The following is a 19,263-nucleotide window of genomic DNA, read 5'->3' as shown; positions in this document are numbered from 1 at the left end:
GTGACATTTCAAGCATCTCTCTTCTCCCCCTCTGAATCGTATTCGACGCGTATCCATATCGAACGCCTCGTATCTCGTGTTTCAGGTACGCTACGCGCCGAAAGTGTCTCTGAGAATCCGGTCGGGCTTGGGCAAGAATGGCCGCATCGTGGAGGGTAGCGAGCTCCGTTTCAAATGTCGCGCCGAGGCGAATCCACCGAATGTCGAGTACAGGTGAGTGGGAAACGCGCGAGTAACGCGACTACCTCGCTGCTTTCATGCACCCTTCCTCTACGTATATCCCTCCCATTTGGCAAGAGACGCAAACGATATCCTTCGATGATCGATACCCGCTACAAGAGCGCTCGTCGAATTTGGAGCGTTGTTGCTGCATGTGGCCAGATGTCGATGTAGATGGTTTCATGGTTGCATGTCCGTCGACGATAGGCCGGTACATGATGAGCGTAGACGGCCTGGGAATACAAGCGTTCCTTCCTTGATAGATCATGCTACTCCAATTCTAGCACGTTCATTATAAAAAGAACATCGTTGCTTCGAATGTCGAGTGTACTTAGGGATCAAGGCCTTCAACTACGCCATATCATTAAAATAATTGTTATTTCTGAACGACAGATTTCAGGTTTTCTATTATCTGGTTACTGATACATAGGACTCGAATGATATACGTTTTAGCTTCTGTTTGAATATTACTTATATATATCATATTTTAATATATATTTTATTATAAATTTCAGAATTTAATATAGTTTCAAACAATCCTTTCATCAAAAACACAATTTCAAATTATTACACGAAACATAGTTTCAATTTGTTCTAGTTTTCAAATAGAATATGGGCGTAATAGCAAGTGGAATATGGAACAGGGTTGTAACAGCATCGTAGAAGCAACAACCATTGGACTTGTCATTCTCTCAAAGTTCCAAGTATATCAATTACCTTTCAACAGAACATCGATATATACTCTATCCGTATAAATTTTCCAATAACGAACCACGAACTATATTAGCGAAATTTTCTCATCCTTTCGTTTCTCTATTAAGGACTAACGGTGTCTCATAATACTCAAAAATGTGTAATGTTCAAGATAGAATTTTAAGATACCGAAGATTAGGCGACACAAATCATTCTACTGTACTATTCGCTAAGTTAGGAAATGCTTAATTCGTGGATTTTTAACGATAACAGAAGGAGACGGATGAAAGGGAGAAGCATTGGTTTATCAAAGAACGAAGTGGACCAGCACACACGAAGACAAAAGGAGAATTAGCAAGCAATCGGTCGTGGCTCGTAGAAAGCAAATAATTGATACTCCTTTCAAAGAGAGGACAATGCAAAGTTTAGGACAATGTTGACCGGTCGTACGTTGCGTTACGCGTTGCCTTGTTGTCTGTTTCGCTGTTCTAGCGATCTCTCTATGTGAGCGCATACGAGTGGACGCGAGTTTGTATACGTCGACGTATATCAGTTGTGCCGTTTGTCTAGCGAGTCCGATAAAACACAGATCGCGAAACGAAAGCGAAACCATACTGTCCAGTGTGAATGGCTTTACTTTCGTATACGTGCGATTCGGGAATAATCGAGCAGTGACAGGAAAATAGACGAGAAACTTTTATATGGTTTCATTTAAGGTATAGCCCTTGACGAAACATCGATTTACTCGGGTTCGTGTGAAATCGAAACCGTAAAAGCCGGCTAGAATCTCCGAGCAACTGTTTAAGACGTTTACGGCGGAAGTTTCTACGACGTGTAATTTCGCGAAAATAATAAAAGCCAGGTAAAGAGTCACGCCGAGGGACCCGAGTGCTATTAGCGACGGGACTTGGATGGTGCTAGAACGTGACCTACTACGAAAGGTGCGAGAAAAAGGCATCCTTCCTAGGATACACGAGCCACGAAAGTTTCGTGATCGTTTCATTCAGTTTCTTCGGTTCTTTGCTAACGTATATGAGCACGCGATTCGACCGGTTGAAAGAGACCGCCTCTCCCCCGCTTTTATTGCCATCCGGACCAATCCTCGTCGCTCTTTTCATCGATTGTACCGGCGAACGAGATAAATCTTGCGGCCGAAGAACGGCCGTAAACCACGATCTCTCGACGAAGATCGTTTCTAAAGGACTCGCCACTAATTCGACGGGGGTTATCGTTCTCGCTTTTCCTTCGTCCTTTGTGGTCCGACCGAAAACTCCTATCGATCGAATCTGAAAAATGAACGAGGAGAATCGTGCTCGAGTATTATAGAACGAAAGACGATCGTGGTAAGAAAAACGAATTGTAGAATAGATTGGTGGAGATAGAAGAAGAGGAAGATCGAAAGAAGCAGCGAAGAATTTTCAAAAATGCATAATTATTCCTTGAGACTTTTCCGTCGCGTCGATCGACCGGTAGCAGCAGCTTTTTGCGAAGCTGCCGCCTGCAAATTATACAGCAATTACACGTTCATCAAGGGTCTATCCTTTTTACTCGTTAGGTGGTTCATCAACGAGAAAAAGGTGATCGGCGACTACACCACGGAGATGATCATCCACAACGCAACCCGCGATCTCCACGACGCGATTGTAAAGTGCGAGGTTCACAACGATGTCGGGAAGAGCGAGGACACCGAGACTCTGGATATCACGTGTGAGTATGCAAACGAGGTGAAATGTACATCAAGCCAGAAAGGGAAATAGGAATAATTTTCGAGTCGTATCACGCTGACGATTCGTATGAAGAATTTCGTTTCGTGTATTTGCTCCATACGAAAGAAAGCACGCGTTTAGTATTCGCTGACTCGGCCTCTCTTTATCCCATTCGTTCATCCGGAAGGGTGCTTCGACGTCGTTTCGTCGTGTTATTTAGTCGGGATCCGGTTGGCGGGCATCAGCGAAATTCGGGATAACGCTTGTCAAAAGCCGAGGCCGAGAATAAATTGGACTTCTTAGGAGAAAATTTGCCGTCATATTTTCGGAGGTAGTTCTTCACGGATCGTATTCTCGATTTATGGATCTCCTCTTCAGTGTGTGAACATCGCCTCCTTCAAAAGATCAGACCAACCAAATTCGCGTTTCGTGACTTGTTTTGCGTTAAAAGCTTTGTACTGTAAAACACGATACAACGAACGACGCGTGATAGAAGCTAGGTACGATCAGAATTCTCTTGCACAATAATTTATCAAATAATAATATTAATAAATTGAAGAGTTACAAGTTATAAGTTTCCCTTTTACGATTTCATAATTCTTTATTATGTGGAATAATCATATAACTTGTAAAATTTAAAATAATCAAATATCTGTAAAATTTCATTTCTTTCATTACCATTTGTATCGTAATTATCTGTATCGTTATTAACACTGCTAACGGCTTCACGTGTGAAATTGTAACATTTCGCTAATAATATTACTTCAGTCGCACGAGAGATCTTTGACCGTTGCGCGTTTCATTCGGTACATTCGGCCGGTTTGCGAATATTATACGTATATGATATCACAACAGTTTAGAAAGAGAGAAAAGAAATTCTTTTCTTTCGCTCACTGACATATCAATCTAGAAAAATTGTATGAGGTGAAAATTAAATTTTACAGACGGGCCACAGTTCCGGCACCAGCCAATCTCCGTGGAGACGCAGTACGGCGCGACGGAGATCTTGCAGTGCGACGTCGACGGAAACCCAACACCGGAGATCCGTTGGTACCACGAGGACTCGGAGCGACAGGTCGCTAGCACGCCGAACATCAGCGTGGTGGTGAACCACGAGACAGCCGGACGGTACTTTTGCAAGGCACACGTACCGGGTTTTCCGGAGCTGACGGGCTACGCGAATATCTACATCCGGGCGTCACCGAGCATAGTGTCACAGAGGGTGCAATATGTACCCGACGAGGGCGTTGTCAAAGTAATTTTGCCATTGAGATTCTCCTTTATATCTATAGTTCATATCCACATTCGTTTCTTATTTTCTGTTCTTGTTTTCTTCAAGGCACACGTACCGGGTTTTCCGGAGCTGACGGGCTACGCGAATATCTACATCCGGGCGTCACCGAGCATAGTGTCACAGAGGGTGCAATATGTACCCGACGAGGGCGTTGTCAAAGTAATTTTGCCATTGAGATTCTCCTTTATATCTATAGTTCATATCCACATTCGTTTCTTATTTTCTGTTCTTGTTTTCTTTTTTTTTTTTTTTTTTTTACAATCATGCATAAGTATTCGTCCATCTATCGTAGTCGACTTTTTCAACACATTATGACATGTCATACAATATTTTGCCATTACATAACAGTTATAAAAGGAATATCACTCTTTCCGTAGTAATAGAAGAATAATTTCAGTGCTTTTGATTTCAATTTCATGCACATACGTATAAAATTTGATATAAATTTTATTAATATATATAGAAATTACAAAACTATTTAGTACAATGTATATTTCGCAGAGATGATAAAAGTATTTAAGCAGTGATTTATCCATTGCATTAATTAATTAATTAAACCTCGATATTCAGTGGCCACATTATGGTCAACGCTTATTTTTATTGAATATAAGTTTGCAATAAGTATCTTGTAATTTTCATATACGTTTCCAGATTGATTTCAAATTTGATAGAAAGATTTTTATAGTAGGTGTTGAAACAATTTCGTGAGCCAGTAAATCCATTTACCTATATGTGTGTACACTGGGTGTGCTAGGTGGACGAATACTTAGATATGATGATCAACTGTACGTTCCATTATATATAATAAGAAAGAAAGCGTCAAAGCTTCTGTCGATTATTGAAAACAGTTATTTTTCGTTTGGTTTTCGACGTCTCGTAAAGCCGACGAACGCGACGCGGCTCCGATTTATATCAGCCATAACTTGCGCGCTGGGACCAGAAACGAGGCATTTATGGAAAATATGCGAAAACCGCAACCGCGTCGCTAGACTCTGTGTCTCCGAAAATCGAACAGCCTCGGAATCTATGTAACAGATGGTTTAGAATAGCGACGCAAAGCGACCGGATATTTTTCGACAGAATTTAGACTAGACGGATGAACATTCATAGGGCGAATACAGCCATCGACTAACCATATTTTCTCTTCTTTTTTTTTTTTTTTTAACTCGCTTGTTTTCCTCTTTTTTATTCTTCATTTTTACCCATCAATGTACAACGCGCAATGGTCTTAAAAAACGAGACACACGAAAAAGGGAAGCACACACGGGTATCGGTCGATTCGGCAAGAAGGGAGCAAATGTCTGGCAATTGGAAACGATTTTTATTCGACTATTCCTCGTCGATTTCGCAGGTGAAGTGTACCGCGGTATCTGTGCCAAAAGCGGACTCGGTGGTATGGAGCTTCGCCGGTCGCGAGCTCAATTTCTCGTCGAACAATACGCCGTTCCATGTGCAGGAGGAATACACCGGCGAGAGAGTCGTCAGCACTGTCACGCTGCTCGATCCCATATCCACGTACTTCGGGGATTACAACTGCACGGTCACGAATAGCTTCGGCACGGATTCCGTCATAATCAAGCTGACGGCACACAGTAAGTTCATATCCATTATAAACGACCTACCTTTCTCTTTCTCTCTTTTTTCTACCTTTCTTACTCTTTCTCTTTCTCTCTTACTCGCCCTCTGCATTCTTTCCTCTCGCGATTTCATGCTTTTCTTCCATGTATGCGCGACGCGTCCTCGAAAAACTGCTACGTTTTCGGTCCATAAAAAACGCTGCAAGCGTTCCAGGGACAAGACGAGAAATATATCAATGAGAAAAAATCGAATCTCGTTCGACGACAGAGTCACGCGTTTCGAACGCTTCGAGATCGGCGCGGAATTCTAACCAACCGCATTTCCAAATCCGTCAAATCGCGACCGTTCGTCCTACGATGAAATAAAAACATCGGTGACGGAGTATCGAGTGAAACCACAGAGTGTGTGTACGGTCGGTGATTTTGCATTTTTGTGAAACACGCGTCGGTATCTGATACGTTCGATCGTAGCAGTGACAAGATGAACCGGCGATTCGTTGGCCAGTCAGACAGGCTGTAGTAAAATACGAGTCGAAGTTTTTTATTTGAACATGTCCGATGGAAACAAAAATAACGAAAACAAATGGCACTCTAAGTCTCAATTTTTGCCGCGATTCTTGTTCATCGTAACTTTCGATCGAACCTAGCCAATTTTTTTCCCCGATAATTCCGACCGATCTTTCACAGATCCGTCCGTTCGACTGCACGGCGTTCGTTCTACTAATTCAGCCGGTTGATTCTGTAAATTTTCATCGATACACGCTCCGGACCACGTCATAAATTCCACGGGATTCAATTAACCGACGCGCGTTCCGCGTGCACTTTGCAAAAATTTAATCCGCATCGTTAAGCAGTCGCGCGCACTCGCGTCCGACAATTTTATACTAGAGTGAACTCGTCGTCGGGCGCAAACACCGATCGTCGCGCAATTTTAAGAGGAAAATTGAAGAGGAAGTGAAAATATAAAAAGGAAAGAGATGAGAACGATATTGTTTCACTCGTTGAGCCAAACAGCCGAGATTTTAACCATTCGTGACGCTTAGCGTTGATTCCAGTCGATTGGCAACTGATTCTCATCATCGGTGGATTGATCGTCTGCGTGATCATGATTGGCGTGATCATTATACTCATTCTACATTGCCGCGACCGCATCAAACAACCACGACCGAGGACGGCCCAGACTCAAGAGACTGATATGCGTGAGTGAAATATCATGTTCGAACGAATTATAACGTCATTAGTCACGTCCGTTTCCCATTGCTTTTATCGTTTTTCGTGACTCGAGATTTCATCATTTCCAGGCAGTCGCGGGACTGCTTCGAATTCTTCTTGTCTATGAACGAGACACCAACGTTATCGTTCGGCATCTATCGTTAACGATACGGAAAAACATATACGTATAACCGCGGATGAATGATAGCTCATTGAATGCAAACGAGTCTGATAAGTAGCGAGCTGGTATTCAAACGTACTTGGGTGGAGTCGACGCGCGATATCTAGTGGTCCTTCAGTAGCTTTCTAAAGCGTTTGTTTATGCTTGATCCAGCTTAATTTTTTCTTCCAGCGATTATACGCTTTATAGTTTCGTAACAGAGTTATCCGATATATTTTTCTACTTAATACATCCAAGTACTTATTTTCTCGATCGTAATCGGCATCGACTCCATTTACAGACCGTTTCGTATTCTAATCCTCGATAAATACTCGATGCAATGGACAGTCACGCAGGATATAACTCTCATCTGGAATCTTATTTTTCTCTATGCTGATCTTTTCGAATTTCTTTCGCCGACAGAGGAAACAGATTCGAACGCGGATAGATATCGAGAAAGTGACAGAAGCAGCAACCTGTCGGACGTTAAAGCGGATATACGGGCGGGATCGAGTGTCAGCAACGCGGAGAGCGTGACAGCGCTTGACAGCGAGGGCGAAGGAAGCACGAGAGGTGTGAACGCTTTGGCGCTGGCCGGCCCTGTACCCAATCCCTTGGGTTATCGTTACAGCGCCGATTACACGGAACCTTCGTTCCCGCCGAAGAATAACGTAAGTATAATATAACCAATGCCATACTCGTTCGAACTACCAGTATTCACGTCCGAAAATTTCTCTGCTCGCAATCTCGCGTTTTGCACGAGGAGGATGCCAAGAACCGGAGCCAGAGCGTAATCTAGTTTATTTCACGAAGAAACAGCGAGTTTCTAGAGTGCATATTAAAGCGTAGAATCTCTCCCCTGGGCATGCACTCACGCGAACCGTGTAGATTTAATTTGCAGTTTTTAAGAATTTCCCCACCGAATCCTAATACCCTTTCCAAGCTTTGCTGCGTGGAACATTTGGAATTCGACCACGTCTCAGATCTCCCTTTTACTATGATAATCTGTACCGATCCTAATTTCTGTACACACTGAACGAATTATAATGTCGAGACCTAGAAATGTTCCTGGGTCGCGGAACCCGTGCCAACGTCGACCGTGCACGAACGTCTTACGGGTCGATGCCACGACCTTACGTCGCGAGCGTCGAGAAAATTAATTTTATATTCGGCACGGCCCGCACGTTCCGTCTTTCGTGTTTTCATAAAGCAATAAGAACAAACTTTCTGTATATGGTAATTACCAAGTGTTTTTGATCGTTAGGTATACTCACCCCGTGCTGGAACGAACGGTTTGTAAGAATTACTGGGAAATCATGATATCTGTCGCTAATATTTGCCCTTTTGTTTCGTTTGTTGCAGGACGGTAGTAACAATAATGGTTACGTACCGTACGTAGATTATACCCGCGACTATATGCCGCCCACGACGCAAGGGGTGGGTGCATCACGGGAATCCTTAAGCAGGATACCGTCTGGCGGAATACTAGCCTCAAAGAAGATCGGTCTGAGTTCTGCGAATTTGGGCTCCTCCACTCCGCAAACCACCCCAGCGATCGACCCACGTTTCTCTGCAACGTATGGAAACCCCTACCTCAGGTAAAGTTCTCAGGGACTTGGCTGCCGCCTCTGCCATGCCGGGACGGTATCAATGGAACTCGCGCCCCCTGTGTCATCAAGCCCGCAATCTAGTTCGACGCTCTGGATAATAGAGGAAGCTTTGACCCACTGTAATTGTGTTTTGGCGCAGTAATCCTACAGAGGCGCGCACGAATTGCACCGAAGACGATGAAATTATAGTCGACGGTAGTTTGGAACGTGATATTCCATGAATCGACGGCGGATGAAAGGAAATCGTTGAAAAGAATAGAGTTCGTAGAGGGATGATCGAACGTGTGGTGTAAAGATGCGGCAGGGTAACAGAAGATGATACGGCCGCTATTTCGAGAACTTAACGTTGGGACAGCGTACGCGTTAACGTTATAATACTTACAACGTATTGATTAACGGATTTACCGCGCCGCGTGTGCAATCGTTTCCGGGGATTAATTATATTCCACGTAAATTATGAATCGTCTGTCTTGAATATTTATAACGTCGATTCGAACAGATCCCAGTCACGTTTAATATTAATCGAACAAATCCGCGCTTCGTCGTTCGATCAAACAATTCTCGAACGACCCATACACGCTATAATCGCGATATTTTATACGATAATATAGATCACGCTAGAAATTGTTCTGATCGTTCTTTCCTCTGCCAAACAATAGAATGTCAGCCGCGGAGCAACTGAGACACGCGCCACACACGGCTGTGCCGGGAGTAACGCCAGCACCACCGCCCTACACGCAAGCAATGAGAATGAATAGCTTGAATACCTTGAACGGTGCTGGACCGCAGGTTAGTACAATGGCAGTGAATGTGTGTCAAATTCCTAGGCACAGTTACGACATCTCAGGTACATTCCTACGCTCACCTGAACTAGTTCGAGTTTAGATCTTGTTCGAGATAATTGTGCAACCAATTGATTCTAATCGCGCCGATTAAATCAATCTTATTTTTAATGTTACACCGCCCACTCTTATTCAGTGCTATGTGCATTAAGTGCGTTCACCGCAAAGTCCTTATCGATCCAAACGTTACAATTCCTACGAGCTCGATGCTAATTTTCTGTAACTTTTTGATAATCTTCCAGGCACCACTTTCGGCGCACTACATCACGGGCGGCCCAAACGGTGGAGTAGCGACGGTAAAGCGCACCTCGGCGGTAGGGACGTTAGCGACGCACGTATGAGGCCAGGGGGTCTATCCGAACTAGAACCGTCGACGTTCGGACCTAACTAGTACCGCCTTCGAGAACCGTGAAGCCATCGAATGGACTCGGCAGTCGAATACGTTCAGGTCGCACGAAAAGTTTCTCGCAGAAAATTTAGAGCAGAACTACCCTTATCAGAGCCACGATAGCGTCGAATTTGAAGATCGTGATATCGTTCGGCGAGCTTCCACGATCGCACCCGTGCCAGAAGTCGAACGATTGCTCGAAGAAACGAAGTCGAAGGACGAGACGAGGAAATTTCGATTGAAGGGTCGAGCGCAACGAATGGCTGAAAACGGCGAAGCATTGAAGTACATCGAGATAGTGTTACGACAATTACGAAGGGCCAGCCGTGATCATCGACAACTCGTGGAGCAGCGTCATCGAACCGTGCAACCGTTTCCTGCGTCTTCGACGATCGACGAATATCATTTGGATAAATCGAACGTACACAGTTTGACGATTCCACGCGGGCAAAGCGAGGAGAACCGGATTGTCCGTGACATCTCTCGGGACACGATCGAAAGGTTACAAGAAGTTGGAACGAGCGAAGAACCACAAGAGCTTACCGAGTATCCCGGCGTGGATGTTACGAAGAAACTGTTGGCAAAGAAGAAGACATACGCGAGAGGCATTTACCTACTGGAAACGATGCCCAGAGGATGAGCGTGGCGGGCCGGCAGGGTCTACGATACGTTCCTGCTTACGAAGGAATTGACACTACGATTATTCAGTAAACGCGCTACGAGCTGGTGAAACAACGGGCAAACGCGAACGCTTAAGACTGCTTGAGAACATAGAGTCTGGCAAAAAATAGCTTTCGTCAAACTTGTAAGCTATTCGACCGGTATGGGAAGATCGTGAAGGATGCGAGGATAGTTGTAAATTTTGTTGGCCGACTTCGAGAAACGGCAGAAACAAGAATCGAATTAATGGCGAACAACTGTGGTAACGACAATGACCGATCGAGCTTGTCGAGAAGAATTGATTAGCCTTGACTATGCGTGGTACTCCATTTAAGAAGACTGAATCGTGGGATAAGAAGGTTCCTTCATCGACTCGGGAACACAGTGTATTTTTCTCTATCGTCTAATAGAAATAAGATAGTCGACTTTGTACATCGAAGAGACTGGACTAGGATAAACGTGGTTATCGTAAATGTCAAAGAAATACGTGGCTCGACGTGGTTCGATAGAAATCAATTAAAAAAAGAAAAAAACAAAAGAAGAAGAAGAAGAAAGGGAATGATCATCGAAAATGGGTAGTTGGTGGATTAGCGAGAAACGAAGGACGGTGGTTAGGTTCGTAAATCGAAGGAGCTCTTCGGAACGAGAACAGACCACTCGGTATCGACAATCTTTTATTCGCATACTTATAGATCTCGATAAGTATTTAATGTTCATTCGAAACGTAACGAAAAAAAAAAAAGAAGAAACGAGTATCGAATTTCATCGCGGATCATTGTGGTCGTAGTAGCAGTCTCCTAAACGAGGGAAAACGCCACGAGGTGAACAAGAAAATAATGAACATCGAATAATTGTGCTTCGTACGGATAATTCGCGTTTTGAACATGTGATACGTAGACGGATGTCCAGGTAAGAGTGACGTGTTGAATACGAAGAAATCGTTGGATCGCGTCGTCAACACGGACAGGCATAACGTCTCGGCTGCTACTTCGACGTCACGCTGTGTCTCGCTGCCTTTTTTTATTTGTAGGAAAAAATGTTAGGTCTCGCGCAGTATTCGCAAGTAAGCGCACTAGACGAGGAAAAAGGACACTTCGAACGGATCGTGCTGCTTGTCTGACAAGATTGATCGCGATCTCGTGTCTCCTTCCGGCCTGAGGATTTTCAATCGTGAAAATACGCGCGTTTGGAAAGCGATCGAAGCGTTCCACGGGCCGAACTTTGTAAAATAGATAGCTAAAATGATTAGATATATACATATATAAATATATCACCTGTTGTCAATACGAACATAGGGCCTATAGTTTGGTGGCGCTACAAAAGCAAAGCTGTATCGGAATAAGCTCGTTTGTGAATGGAACAGCTTCGTGTAAATAATATTATAACGATATTAACTAATAGACGATCAAGCAGAGGAAACAACGTGTTAGATGTAATTGGTCGTGTATCTCGTTTCGGGAGAAAAAAATGGAGCGCGACTTAAAATGGAAAAAAGAAGAGAAACTGGCCGAGAATTCTTCGTTCGATTACAATCGTTATTAAGTTATTTTCGTTCTTGTCGAAAATGTTTTCTTGTTCGTTTGCAATGCCTGTAGCTCGTCGAACGAGGATCCAGACTTATTAAGTTCTCCTCGACGACGATCTACAGCCTCGAGATAGAGAATCCTCAAGTTCAAAGAAAAACACGGTAAAAAAACGAAACAAACAGATATATCGCTCATTGACGTCGCGATGCTATGCAGCGAGCATAATACCATTGATTACGATAACGAAACAGGGTAGCCTATCAATTACTAAAACGATTTCGAAAGAAAAAGGCTGCACGCTTACGGATTGGCCCCATACTCGCGTGGTGCGTCGGTGATTAAAACAGAATTAGAAAAAAAGAGGAAAAGGAGAAAAGGAAATGTAGAGCTCGAGCAAACATGTCGGTGACGACGATGGGATTCGAACGAACGATGACGGTGATCGTGGCGCATTCAGAGCTAAAAAAGCGAATGAATATACATTTGTATTGTGGAGAAAATATCTTTATATTCAGACGTATGTAACATAATTTCTGTACATAACTGGAATTATTGCTCACCGTATCTCGTAAGATTTAGTTAGTTTTATAACTGTGAAAAAGAATGAAAAGATAAAACACTATGTGCATATCGGATACTATGCGGACAGTTTCGCGACGGACAGTTCCCCTCGAAAGTTTTCGACCCTGTCGTCGTAGATCGAAAAAGAGAAAGAAAATCAGTATTCGTAATATAAATACTTCCTTCCTATCGAGAACTCATTCTCGATCCCACGATCGACCGCGATCGTGCGCAGTCCGTCGTCACGAAACGATCAGTTCCTCTGTTCGCGCTCGAATCGTTTCGTCGAGAAGAACGCGGTCAGATCGGAACGAAATTACACAGTGTAGTATTATCGTACTCGTAAGTATCTTTCCTCTCGTAATTCGATCGCCGTGTTCTTCTTGTCGCGAAATCGACCAGCCTCGTCGACGGAGTCTCCCATTTCCGGGCCATGGAACTGTCCACCGGAAGTCCAGATTATTGTACATCAATCATTCTGTACAATATTCATCCTGATGTTACTGTTAACTATTTAAAAGAATGAGAGCGTACGTGGGTGAGTGTTAACGAGTGTAAAAGCAAAAAAGGCGAGAATGACTGTGAGAGAAAGAGAAAGAATTTTGAACTTTTCACATTCAACGCGCGCAAACGAAATACTGTGCGCATGCGCGTGTGCCAGAAGGCCCGGGCGCCGTTTCGCGGCACGCGCGCTTGCGCGTACGATCGCACACACGTCACGTGTAAATGTATAAATGCTTGGTGGAATTCCGGATTGTACAGGTTCAGCGGGGTGAAGGAAGAAACAAAAGACATGAAAAACGTACACGGTGGAAACACTCGTTCGATCCGTGGAAACGAATCCGCGTACATTTACAGACGGCACGAGGCCATGTCAGAAAGAGGAAAAGAGAGAGATCTATACATACAGACACATGATTTCTATTATAAAAATGTAGGTTATAACGAAGTATACTGCGGGAAGTAATTACAATCAATGTACTGGATGGTCCAGGGCAATGTTAAAATTAGAAAAGTTTATGTCGTTTGAATCTTAGGAGTTTGCGCCTTCTTGCCGCAGGGCCATCCTATACGTATTAATTGGTTATCTGTCAATTATTAATTAAATTATATCGATTTCTTCGCCTTTAGTCAAAGAAAGGAACGAGAGCCATCGCGAAGTTTCCTCCACGAACGCGGCCGTGCGATTTCACCATGCGAACTGCATGCACTCGAGATATCGCGCGCGAATCTCTTCCTGCGAAGCTTCTGTTCGCTTATTCCGGTTTAAGGAAGTTCGCGGGTAAGAGCATGATCGATAACTTCGAATAGTTTATTTTTCTATAGTGCAATCATTTCGTTTCGTGCAATTCCCGACGTCGTTGTTTTCATTGAAAGGTTTATTCTCGCGACGCGCAAACTCGCGCCTCTCGAAAGAATTTCGAAACGTTCGCCGCATCTCGTTGAGGAAACTTCGCGCTCGGCTCGGTCACGCTGTGTGTTATAAAGCGCGATATTGTTAGGCAATTTATGACGAGTCCTGTGACGAACGGTTAAGCGTTCTCTAACTGAGCGCGAAAATGGAAAAGAGAATGAGTAGAGAAAGGGATGAAGAAAGGGAAAATATTGCCTAATAGGGTGAACGAGGGAAGTTTTTTCAAATTTGTTGATACATTTCATACTTTACGATTAGGGATTATGGCCTATTACTAACTATTTCGCAAACCTTATCCGGCGATCCGATCGTTTTTACTATTTCACGCGACAGAGTTAAACGAATGGCGATTTAATCAGAATTCCCGATTTTGAGGCGTGAACGAGAGGAAACGCAAGAACGAAAAAGGCAACGTTTTAATTCAATGAAATGTGCCATAACGTTCGTTGCGTAAATAACTCCTTGACGCTCTCGGGTTTAAAAGCGAGAACACTTGAACGAACAAAGAAACAGAAATACAAAAAAAAATATTGTCAACCTCCAAACGAGATATGTGAATTACCGTGCATAGAGCTCGATATCGGGGAGCATATATTTTAAAAACGATCGGTCGCCCGTCCACGCATTTGTGAAATGGAAAGTGACTTTTTAGAAAATGAACACTTTTTCGCGTGCTATCCATAAAAGCTACGTTAAACACGTTGCATCGATTACTGAGTATAAAGAAAAAAAAAAAAAAAAAAACGCTATTTCGAATTCGACTGAGCGACATATAGGAGATACGATATATACCCCCATATTTTTCTCGATGTTAAAGCTTTTTTCTCAGAAGGCGTTACGCGGCGTGTAATGCTGCCTGCGAAAAGGAATTCAAGCGAATCGTTGCGAATCTTTAAAAATTAATCGGCGTATCGTTTGTATAATATAGCGGTGAGGATCCGATCGACAGCGATCGTTATCGTACGAGTATCGTAAGGGCGGTAGGAAAGAAGATAAAAGAAGGATGATCGTTCTGAAGCGACGCGAGCACTTCTGATTCAGACCGACCATCCGTTCGATCGAAGACTTGCACTTTGAATTCTCGACGAAACGACGTTTCTTTTGTTTATTGTGTACGATAATCTTCTTGATCGTGTCGTTTGTATGAAATCGAAGGGAGAGTATCGCTAAGTTATCATCCGACAAATCCATTACGTTTTTACAGAAAGAAACTTTTCAACGTACACCGTGTGTAGTAATCTCGACCAATAATTTTTGATACGAACGCGCCAGGAATTTATTCGACTTTGGTACGTCTCGAACGACAACGCTTGGGAACAACTTAACGAAAACGCACTCTTATCACACTCGTCCCCGGTATGAAAAATCATCTCGTGAAACAATCTCTTCCAGTCAACGTTTCGGCCCACGCGCATCAAAAAACAAACACACCCTCCAACATCGATCCACTTTTACAAATACGATAGACTGTTTTACCGGTACACTAAACAAACGAACAAAACGGGAAAGAAAAGACTGTAAACGACTGCTCGTTGAAACTGCATCGAACGTTAGCGATGCATGATAAATTCGCGTACGAAGAGGTCGGTGCACAAGTCGCGTGACTCGGTTTGGATCAATCTCTCATATAAAATGAGAAAAAGAGAGAGAAAGAAAAGAACACGACGGAATAGCTCGTGGTAATAATTAGGAACGTTCGCGATATCTATCGAAAGATCATGTTACGACAAACACGTTATTACCATTATTTTTCTGTCGTTCGTTACTTTTTTGCTTTTCCTTCCTGCAGTTTTCAAACGGCAGCTTGGCCTTTCTCGGCCTCTGCTAATGATGTCTGAATCACATTCGTTCGAATCGAATTTTCCTTATACATACAATTAAACCGCGCACAATGGAATTTCAATTACGTTACGGAGATGCAACGAAGTTCTTGTAACATTAGACAATTGGCTCGACAAAGAAGCTCGACAAAAATTCCGAACATCTCGTAGGAAAATACGTTTCGAGGCGAAGGCTCGCCTAATGCCCGGCCATAATGGTCGATTACGGTAATAATGCGTGTGCTAATTGCGAGGAACTTACGGCGAAGTAACGATGGAAAAAGAAACGACACTAGGAAACGGTAACGATGTGTAACACACGAGGTGTAACGCGAGGAGTCGCGTGGCGCAAATGCCACACCGAGGCGAAAAGTAAATTAACCGAACGAAAGGTAACTCGATCTAAAAGAAATACACCGAAACTCGAAGGAAACTCTCGTAACGCGATTAAATGCAAGAACTTTTGTTGCGAACCCGTTACATCCCCGACGCTATCGCGCATCGAATTGGGAAACTTCACAGGCCGAAACCTACGCCACGAATGAAGTTCGCCGAAATACTATTCCGCTGACTATTCATCCCCCGACTCCTCCCTCCGTATTTGATAACGAGTTATCATCGATCCGTTTACTTACGCGCGTTTAGCGTAACTCGGCGTAGCCACCCAACCGCAACCTTTTTTTAACTCGATCGATTTTTCGAACAAACCGACCGTTTCTATTGAAAGTGAACTGATATTTAATTGTTAAAGAATAGAGGGGAAAACGAAATTATATATATATATATATATATAATTATATACCTACGCAACATCGCGTACACACGCCTTGCAGCCGATACTCGGTACGTTGATATTTCATCAGCGAATCGGTCAATATCGATGATCCTTTGACGAAACGAACAGAAGTGCACCAAGTGGACTATAGGATAATTCGAACGAAAGGAGGGTGAATAATAAACATGTGTAAATATTTCGAACACTAGAGATTTGACTATGAACAGCGAATCATACTTTTTAGTGTACATTACTTTGTATCATAATAGCCTAACGAAACAATTTAGCTAGACACTTTTTTGAGATCTCCTTATAAAAAACGAAGGGAAGGAAGAAGAGAGTCGCTGTTTCTGGGGTTTTTGTTTGACGATCGATCATCGATCTTACTATCGCGCTGCCTGACAGTGAATTGAATCGCCGCGAACGCGATATGAAAATCAACGACCGGCCATCGTGAATTTCATAGCTTCGTATTTCGCGATCAAGCGCTCTTTTGTGACAACAGGATACGTCACACGCGGATCTAAAATGCACAAACGAATTGCTATCGCCACTTTGACGGTTGGACGCATCCCTCTCTACGTTTTAACGGAAACCAGGTCGATTTGTCAGAAACGATACACATTTTTCATCCGCATCAGAAAGAAAGATATATATATATATATAAAATATAAAAAATATATGCTTCGAAAATCATGAAACTTTGATCCGTATTGGTTCGATCGCAATTCGATCCAAAATTCCTCGCACGTACATACCTGTAGCGCAAAGATTGGGCGCGAAAACGAAACCCACGGGAAAAGACAAAGCATTGTTCGCACAAGATCTTCCGTTAGCGAGAAAGAAATTTTAGTAAAAACAGGGAGAGAAAGAGAGAGAGAGAGAGAGAGAGAGAAAGAGCGCGCATTTTAGAGTGAAAGGGAGCGAGAGAGTTAAATAAAGATTTTCTTTTCTTGAGAATCGAGGAACGTACCGCGAAGAAACTACCGAGTCTTACTCTTCGATATCGACAGTGTGCCAATGAAAAAAACTTTTTATTCCGAGTTTAGCTAACGTCTGTCGCATTTTCTCATTCCCCTTCGATCACTTCGCGAAACATACACACACGCGCGCGCGCATCATATAACCTTAAGGACATGTAAGTACAAAGGAACAAAGAAAAGAAAATAAGAAGAAGCTTAGAAATTTTCAATGTTTTCCGCGTCGCGACAGTCGATAGGTATTAACGCGTGCCCTTACCACTAGTGTACACCTGGCCGATAAAACTGACATTGAAACTTTCATCATTTCCGTTCAGCCCACTCGCTTCCCCTCACTGCCATAAGTACACTCACCCTTTCATCGAACTTCGTGTTTTCTTTTATTTTCATTTTTGTCTCTTCTAATTTCTTTTTCCTTGCCCGGAGGACTAAATTTTACGAGACGGGACACGTTTCTTTTCTTTCTTGCAACGCGAATAAAAGAAAAGAAACGACAAAACCAAAGAAATGTTTATTTTAATGTTGTGTATATTAATTGAGTTTATGTCGTATAAATTTGATGATGCATTTATTCATGCGTTACACCGAGTGCTTTAATTATTCTTTCTCCTCTTTTTTTAATTATTATTGTTAGCATAAGTACATATTCATATATATATATATATATATATATTGAAGTATGTTTTTTTTAGATAAGTATCCATCGTCTATTATCGTAATCATCGTGATCGATCGGCGCAAAAAATTTCGTACTTGTAAGGTGTACATTTTTGTTTACGCGACTTTTATCATCCATCATTATAACGCAACAACGATTTTTATTATTATTATAATTATTTATAGTTAATTGATTTACATACTAATTATTAAGCAGCCAGTGCCGTTTATTTTATACTTCTCGTAGAGTGTAATGTGTATCACTGCTGTTATCATATTTTATTAAATCTTTGCCATATAACAGCCCTCGTAGTCTCACGTTTTCACCCTTCATTCCATGCAAGACGATCCCATTTCTTGTCTGCAATCGCAACTCTCCTCCCAATATCAATACCTTTTTCACCAACCCCTCTTCGAATCTCCGTGCACCACAGCCACGACAAAGTCTATCTCTGGAGCACGTATTCGTGGACATTTTACGTTTTATCGTATTTGCTTTAATTTTTTAGCAAAGGACTAACCGAAGGCAAGAAGAGAAAAGAGTAAAAGGAATAAGAAAAAAAGAAAAGGAAAGAGGGAAAGAAAAGGGAGGAAATAGATACAACGATAATATCGAAGAAATGAAAGTCTTTCGATGCGTGGAAAAGCAAGAAGGAACGAGTGGTCCGGATGCGCTTAAAAGTTGCATCGTTCCATTGTAAAAATACGCGCGTGTTAACCGCCGAGTACGTGCAATATCGAGTGATTTCACGTTTCTCTACGCACGTCTTAAAGCCGCATACATCGAGACATATTGTTGCTTTGCGACCTTGTAAATGCACTTGAGCACGCATATCCTCTAACGAGCGCCGTCTTTCGTACTCTTTTGCTCCCCTCGTGCAGAAATAAGAGTGAGCGACGCTCGGGCTTTATTCGCCAATCCTCTGGGTATAATAAGGAGTATTTCGCGTCACGCAAACCCGGGGTGTTCTCTTCGTTTTCCTTATTCTCTCAGAGATGTAACTTATTCTTCTGTCTAGAATGGTGACAATTGATTTATCGATATAGCGTAAAACTTTAAAACCGAAGTACGTAACTTCTGGACCTTGCAGCCGGTACACGAAATTTACACCGACTATTTAGAGATTCGTGCGTTTGTTCGAGAATCGCTGCAAGGTTTGGAATTATCA

The 19,263-nt window shown here is 42.8% G+C and overlaps 1 protein-coding gene across 7 annotated transcripts in view; it reads left to right on the top strand.

The window, feature by feature from the left end:
* Positions 1-18,522, top strand: part of LOC100746284 (irregular chiasm C-roughest protein-like) — a 162,587-nt gene extending 144,065 nt beyond the window's left edge. For 4 of the 7 annotated variants that reach the window (XM_024372151.2, XM_033324505.1, XM_033324506.1 and 1 more), the window contains exons 5-14: positions 86-213; positions 2,468-2,619; positions 3,563-3,759; positions 3,958-4,071; positions 5,264-5,504; positions 6,533-6,688; positions 7,285-7,532; positions 8,224-8,459; positions 9,131-9,260; positions 9,556-17,628. In XM_024372151.2, the coding sequence (XP_024227919.1) occupies positions 86-213; positions 2,468-2,619; positions 3,563-3,759; positions 3,958-4,071; positions 5,264-5,504; positions 6,533-6,688; positions 7,285-7,532; positions 8,224-8,459; positions 9,131-9,260; positions 9,556-9,654 (1,701 nt within the window). In that variant the 3' untranslated portion in view covers positions 9,655-17,628. Of the gene's footprint in view, positions 1-85; positions 214-2,467; positions 2,620-3,562; positions 3,874-3,957; positions 4,072-5,263; positions 5,505-6,532; positions 6,689-7,284; positions 7,533-8,223; positions 8,460-9,130; positions 9,261-9,555 lie in introns of all 7 variants that reach the window. The other 3 variants (XM_024372152.2, XM_033324507.1, XM_024372150.2) reach the window with 3 other exon arrangements.
* The last annotated feature ends 741 nt before the right edge of the window (positions 18,523-19,263 follow it).

This window comes from Bombus impatiens, unplaced genomic scaffold, assembly GCF_000188095.3.
Source record: "Bombus impatiens unplaced genomic scaffold, BIMP_2.2 scf_3474, whole genome shotgun sequence".
In the NCBI taxonomy this organism is placed as follows: domain Eukaryota; kingdom Metazoa; phylum Arthropoda; class Insecta; order Hymenoptera; family Apidae; genus Bombus; species Bombus impatiens.
Note: the sequence above shows the minus strand (reverse complement) of the source record. Positions and strands in the feature narration are given on the sequence as shown.